This window comes from Loxodonta africana, chromosome 11 (assembly GCF_030014295.1).
Source record: "Loxodonta africana isolate mLoxAfr1 chromosome 11, mLoxAfr1.hap2, whole genome shotgun sequence".
NCBI lineage: Eukaryota > Metazoa > Chordata > Mammalia > Proboscidea > Elephantidae > Loxodonta > Loxodonta africana.
In genome coordinates this window covers 19,593,701-19,600,912 of record NC_087352.1, presented here as the reverse complement: position 1 = coordinate 19,600,912, position 7,212 = coordinate 19,593,701, and the positions used below count along the sequence as shown (strand labels likewise).

Here is a 7,212-nt window from a genome sequence, read left to right as displayed (position 1 = left end):
AATCCTTTGGCTAGCAGCCATAGCACTTAACCACTAGCCACTAGGGTTTCCGAGAAAAAATAAAGAAGCCGTAAATATTGGAGTACTATATCATGCTCATGAATTAGAAGAATCAATATTTTAAAGAAATCAGTTGTTCCCCAAACTGACCTATAAAACCAACCCGTTGCTGTCAATTCCGACTCATGGCGGCCCCAGAGGACAGAGTAGAACTGCCCCATAGGGTTTTCAAGGAGCGGCTGGTGGATTCAACTGCCAACCTTGTGGTTAGCAGCTGAACTCTTAAATACTACATCACCAATTGACCTATAGATTATACACAATCCAAATTGAAATCTCCCAATTTTTTTTTCTTGTTTTTAAAGCTGATTTTCAAATGTATATGGAAATGCAAAGGTCCTAAAATATCCAAAGCCATCTTGGAGAAAAATAATGTGGGAGGACATATAATACCTTTTTATCACAACTTAGGAAACCCTGGTGGCATAGTGGTTAAGTGCTACAGCTGTTAACCAAAAAGTCAGCAGTTTGAATCCACCAGACATTCCTTGGAAACTCTATGAGGCAGTTCTACTCTGTCCTATAGGGGCACTACAAGTCAGAATCGACTTGAAGGCAATGGGTTTGGTTTTGGTTATCATGACTTACAAAGCTAGATTAATGAAAGTAGTGGTACTGGTGCAAGGATAGACAAAGGTAATGGAACAGAATACAGAGTCCAGAAGCAGACTCACAAATATAGTGTCAAGTAATTTATGACAAAGGTGCCACGTTAATTCAGAATGGAAGATGATCTTCTCAACAAATGGTTCTGGTCAGCTAGATATATCGATGCAAAAAAAAAAAAAAAAAAAAAAAGAACCTGGATCCCTACCTCACACTATACATAAAATGAAATTGGAAATGGCTTATAGACCTGAATGTTTAAGGTAAAACAATAATAATTGACTTAAAAAAAATTGGTGCTTCTGGTGTATGTTGATGGGGGGAGGGTGGTGGTTACACATGGGGGTGTGTTGACTAGGAGGGGCTTAAAGGAGCCTTTAAGGTGAAAGAATTACACTGTTGATTTGGGTGGTGTCTTCATGGGTGTAGACATATTTAAAAATTCATCTAGCTATTCACTTAAGATTTGTGCACTTCAATCTATGTAAGTTAAATTTCAATAAAAAGCACGTAAGTTAAATTTCAATAAAAGTGAATATATACAAAAGATTTGGCTAAGACATGCAAACAAAACAAAAAATTTGCTCTAAGAAGGGCCACAGAGATCTGAAAAAATAACTTTTATTGATTGTCTTTTATATTGTATTTAATAAAACTTTTCACTATAATTATATTTTGTAACATTTCAAAACAATTATAATGAGACAGTGGTCTTCTACACATAAACTTGACAGGAAGGAATGTTTGGATGAACGGAAGCCCAGTCCTAACAAAGGCAATATTGGGGTGGTGGGAGGGCAAGTTCCCGTTATTCCTTCAACCACAGAACTGGGGGCTGGGGTCAGGAGGGAACAGGGACAGGTGGGTCTAGTAGATAGGGAGAGAGTGGAGTGGGGGGACAGGGACAGATGAGGACAGTACATGGGAAGTGGGATTGGCACAAAGCAAAGGGACAGTGGGTGGGGGTGTGGACCAAGAGTTTCCAGGGAGACAGTGACAGTGACGTCCCCATGCCTGTTACTCTGGGCTCCATGACCACACCTCAGTCCTGTCTTGAGAAAGAAGGAGGCTCATTCAGACCTGCTCCTCTGGGGGCCTCCGCACCTGCAGAGCAAATCCAGGTCTTAGATCAAAGTTGATCACTTTAATTCTAATACCAGGCAGGGCAGAACAGCTCAGCCCCAGCCTGGAATTCAGGGTCAATCCCTGGGCTTCCCTGGAGAAGGGCAGGTGTGCTCACCGAGTATAGTAGATCCAGGTGAGGCCATAGGTGAGGAGGAAGCCAGCGCCCATGAGAGCCCCCCTGATCAGGATGAGGATCAGGGGCCCGAAGCCCTCTTTCACCTTAGTGAAACAGGGGCAGGAAAGGCGGCCTTCTGCGGGAGGGAGACAAGGTGGTGAGGCTCTGTCCCCAGGCCTCCTCCCTCCCACAGCCAACACCTGACCAGATTGCCTGCCCCTAGCGCCTCTCCTGCAACTCACTAAGCACCCGAGTTTCCAGGAAAAGGAAACCTGCTGGGAGCCCGGTGGGGGTTGAACTTGACAGGTGACTTCACTTCCATCTCCAGGCCCAGATATTTAGGGTCAGCTCCAGTACGCCGAACTCTGAGCGCTTAAAAGCGCTCAGGGCTTTTCCCTCCCGTGCACAACTCAGCATGGCAGGGGGTTGCTGTCAGACAAGCAGACCAGGAGGAGGGACTGGCCCTCCAGAAGTGGCAGCGTCATGCCATTTGCTCTGGGCCTCAGGAGCTGAGAGAGCGAGTGAGAGAGCAAGATAGCTGGATACCGCGTGGGAGCGGTGAGGGGCGGAGCCTGGAGCGACCGGAGGGGCGTGGCGTCGGCGAGCTCAGTAAGGGGGCGGGACCTGGAGAGACCGGGTTCGGCTGGGTGTCCTTGAGTTCAGGGATGGGGCGCGGAGGGGCAGGTCTGAAATCCACTGAGGGGGCGGGGCCTGGAGCGAACAAGAGGGTCAGGGCGGAGGATGGGGAGGTTAGTGAGGGGGTGGGGCCAGGAGTGCGGGCGGTGAGGAGGCGGGGGTGAGCAAACAACTGGGGGAGCAAGGCTGAGAGAGAGAGACTGAGAGGGAGACAGGAGTTGGAGGGTGGAGCTGCAAGGAATCTGGTGGTTGAGTGTGGCAAAGAAGGGGGCGCTGAGCAGAGATTGGAAGTAAGAGGGCGAGCTCTGTATTCAGAAGTAGTGGGCGGGCATCTCAGGTGGAGCTGTGCAAAGCACTGAGCCAGCCTGGCAGATGCAAGAAATGTGCCCAATTCTGCATCCTGGCAGGGAGAACCTGAAGCACTGGAGACGCAATGCTGGTGGAAAGGAAGGCAGGGTCAGGTCGTGCGAAGACTCCAGGACCAGGCCGAGAGCCCTGGGCTTTGTCTTGGGAGTACTGGGTGGCTATACGGGGCTGTGAGCAGCGGACTGACGGAATAAACTCTGGGTGTAGAAGGACCCAGATGGGAAGGTGGCAGGGAGGCCAGGGAGGAGACTGAGGCAATATCTTGAGCAAGAGGACAGATCTGAGCTGTGGCTGCAGCTCGAGGGAAGAGGAAGAGGCAAGTGAGTTGAGAGTGAAGTTTGCAAAACCTTCTGAGTCATGGAGTACAGTTGAGGAGGGGAATTGTCTAGAGGGACATCTGGAAGAAAGGAAATGTTAAGGGGGCATCGCTAAGGGGATCACTAAGGGCTCAGTTTCTTATTCTCTCACCTCTTTGGGGGAACTTGCTGCAGGTGGCTGCTTAGCCATGAGGTGGAGCACCCTGTCCTCTCACCCATCACCTCTCCCCTTAGGCCTTCCCCCCACAAAAGACCCCCTGACCTGGCAGCAGCAGGACGGTGACACTCTGGTTCCCATGGTCGTTCTGGGCCTCGCAGTGGATCCCAAGGCCAGGGATGAGCCCCCCGCGGAGGCTCAGGGAGCTGTTGGCCCAGGGCCCGGCGGAGCTGGAGGTGACCGTGACGGAGGCGTTGCTGCTGTTCCCCTCCACCAGCCCATCCCCAACCCGCCAGCGCAGGGAGGGGGCCTGCTGGGATCGGGCTGAGCAGCTGCAGTGCAGACCCTCGGCCTCCCAGGAGCAGGAGGGGCGGAGCAGCTGGAGGGTGTCTGTGCAGAGAGAGGGAGGGGAGGGCTCAGCGACGGCCACTCCCACCCAGGACCTGGGCGTCCTGCCCCTACGGGCTCCCACACTCACAGAGCACAGAGAGACGCAGAGAGATGCGCTGGGAGCCCAGCGGGTTCTGAGCTCGGCAGGTGAACTGTCCTTCATTTCCAATTCTCACTTGAGGCAGCTCCAGCTCCCCCGTTGTGAAGACGGAGGAGGGGCTCGGGGCTTGGGATCCTTGGAACCAGCTCAGCTCTGCAGGGGGGTTGCTGTCAGCAAGACAGACCAGACGCAGGGACTGGCCCTCCAGAATGGTAAGGGATATGGTATTTTCCATGACCTTGAGGACTTAGGGGAGAGAGAGATGAGAGATAGAGAGAGGTGGAGGGAGGGAGAGAGATGGAGAGAGAAAGATGAAGAGAGAGATGGAGGGAGGGAGAGACAGACATAGAGGGAGGGAAAGAGAGAGAGACAGATTGTGAGCTGTGGAAGGAGGAAGACTGACAGTACCTATCCCTTCCTCCTTCCTGGGATCTGGGATCCAGGGGCCTCTCCTTCTACCCTGGTCCACATTGGGTTCAGTATGGGTTCAAAGGCTGGAGCCTTTACAGCCCAAGGAGGCTGACCAAAAGTGTTGGGCTTCATATGTTCACAAGAGACTGGATATCTCACGGGGACATGCCTGTACTTTTTGGTAGAGAACAGATTGCCCCAGATGGCTTTGGGAAATAGACTCAATTTATGCAGCAGGAAATAGGGCTTAGGGGCCAGGTTGGAGGGGTAGGAGGAGAACCACAGATCACTGTCATAGTTAATGGAATTGGCATGGACCATCCTTTGGATTTGGCAACAAAAAGGTCTTTGGTGACTGTGGTAAGATCTGGACCACAGGAGGGATGGAGGCATGGGAGGGTTCAAAGTCTGACTCACAGCTTTGACTAGCGTGTGTGTGCGGTGGGTGGTGGAGGGTGGGTGATGATTCTTATCTTTGTTCTTCGCATGTCATTCCCCACCTCTGCTCCCAGCTCCCAGCCCCGGAGAGGAGAGGCTCTATCCTACCTGTGCCATTTTGGAAGAAGATGTTGATGGCGAGGTTCTCTGGTGCATCTGGGAAGAAAGATAAGGCTCTGCTTCAGAGGGCAGGAGTGGGATCAGTTTTGGCTCTGAAGGCAAGAGTCAAGGAAACAGGGAAGGTGGTCACTGCCGTCCTTCTTGTCTACTCTGCACCAAGACCCCCAAGGCTCAGATCCATGCATGAGTTTTCTAAGGTTAGCGCACTCACTCTCTCTCTCCTTCTCCCTCCCACCTTCCTTTCCTTTCTTCCATCTTTTCTCCCTCCCTACCTTCCTTGCTTCTTTTCTTCCTCCCAACCTCCTTCTCTCCCCCTCCTTCTCTCCCTCTCCCCCCGCCTCCCTCTCTCTGTGTGTCTAGCACACACATGCACACATACACCCCATTCCCACTACTTTCAGGAACCCAGCCATCCCACCCACACTCACAGGTGACATTAAGCGGGATGGTAATCTTCGTGGTCACCTGAGACTCTTGGTAGTTCACCTGACAGGTGAGGTAGGTGCCATGGTCCTGGGGCCTTGGGATGAGGGTGAGCACCGAGGACTGGAGAGTGCTAGGGCCCAGCATGTTAAGCATCCCCTGTCCAGGAGAAGGTGAGCAGTCTCCCCCCCTCACAGGATCCTGGCAGGCTGCAGGTCAGGTTTATAGGGTGGCCAGACTCCAGAGGTTCCAGAATGTGGATGTTGGGTTTCTCTGTCAGGTCTGAGGAGGAGAGGCAGAGGTGTCTTGGCCCTGGGAGTATGGGGACCCAGAGTGTGGCCCTGAGAGTGGTCAGTGCCTCAGGGTCTGAGCTGGCCCCAGGTTCTGTACCTCCTCTGACCACTCTGGCCCATGACCAGGAGTAGGGTGTCCTGTCCCTGCACAAACACTGGGTGCCCCCATCCTAGGATCCTCTCCTGGGGCCCCTGCTGTACCTGTCACCTGCAAATTCAGCTTCTCTTTGTAGGTATGTTGTATATTTTGTCCTCTCTCCACTCGGAACATGTAGGTCCTTGTGTCACTCTTCCTGGCATCTCTGATGCTCAGGGAGCAGTTGTTGGTCTTGGGGTCCCCAAGGAGGTGGAATCGGCCCTGGGTCTCTGTCTTCACTACTTGGTCTTGGTGGTTTGTGGCCACAGGACTTCTTCGATATATGTTGTCTGAAGCGTAGTACCAGTAGATGTAGAGTGGGTCAGTGGAAGGTGACATATCCTGGGGGTAGGAGAATTTGCAGGGTACAAGGACACACAGGCCCTCCTGCACCGTCACCAACTCTGGCACTTGTAGCTTGAACCACAGATACTCCTTCTGCAGGGACCCTGGAGGGACATAAGCCTCAGATGCGGCTCCATTCCCACCCCCCATGCCCTTCCCTCAGCCCTCAGCCCACTCACCCCCCCACAGCAGGGGCAGCAGCAGCAGCAGTGGCAGCATGTCTGGGACTGCAGGGCCTGGAGCCAGCTCCTGGTCCCTCTGTCAGAGAAGGAAATGCCCTGAATGTTGGGAGGAGCCAAGGAAGCCCCAGCAGGAAGCACGTGGGTAAGACAGAGCTGTGGCCACCACTGAAGGGGAACTTGGGAACCTCAGCTATAGGGGTGGGTGAGGCTGATAGATCCTCCAGTCCCAGCCCCCATGTTACAGGTGGCGACACTGAGGTGCTGAGCTGGTGAGGAGCTCTCCAGACCTGAATGCGGAAGTCATCAGCACACAAATGATGTTGAAACCCAAGAGCCAGAGTGAGATCAACAAGGGAATGAGTGCAGAGAGCAAAGAGAAACCATGGCTCTCTCTGGTCATTCGGTGGACTGTGTGTCAGACCCACCCTTCTGCTGAAAAACACTAACTTTCATGAAACCATCGAGAACGTCACTGAATTGTACGTGGAGAAATTGTTGAGGTAGTATATGTTTTATTATGTATGTTTTCACCTCAATAAAGAAAGAACAACAAAAACCATTGAAGAACTGTCAAGAAAGAAATTTCCAGACCAAAATCTAGGTAGGGCAGGAACTCAGCGAGGGGAGCTGAGCCCTGAAGTACCTTCGACTTGAAGAGATTTACTGGCCATAGCAAACTTGAATTCTGGTTTTCGTGGACCAAAACCATGGTCTTGTGGTACAAAGATAAAGTACAGGCCCACCCAAGACAGGACGTCTTATGGCAGAATCTCACCCCATTAAGTGAGGTCCCAAAATGGTAAATACAGACTCAGATTTGCGGAGTAGGAACTCAAGAATGAAAGCAGCTCTGGCCACAAACCAGGCTTTGCATGGATGTGCAGCTCAAATTATTTATTTATTTATTTATTATTTTTTAACTTTTATTGTGCTTTAAGCGAAAAGTTTACAAATCAAGTCAGTTTCTCCTACAAAAATTTATATACACCTTG

General features: G+C 51.7%; 1 protein-coding gene across 1 annotated transcript; it reads right to left on the bottom strand.

Moving 5' to 3' along the window:
- Nucleotides 1–1,281: 1,281 nt before the first annotated feature.
- On the bottom strand, nt 1,282–6,299 carry LOC100669173 (sialic acid-binding Ig-like lectin 14). The gene is given in 9 exon segments (XM_023543348.2): nt 1,282–1,770; nt 1,907–2,042; nt 3,488–3,772; nt 3,861–4,118; nt 4,830–4,877; nt 5,270–5,418; nt 5,420–5,546; nt 5,759–6,142; nt 6,218–6,299. Coding segments are annotated over 9 exon segments (1,461 nt in total). The 5' UTR covers nt 6,258–6,299; the 3' UTR covers nt 1,282–1,736.
- Nucleotides 6,300–7,212: the final 913 nt, after the last annotated feature.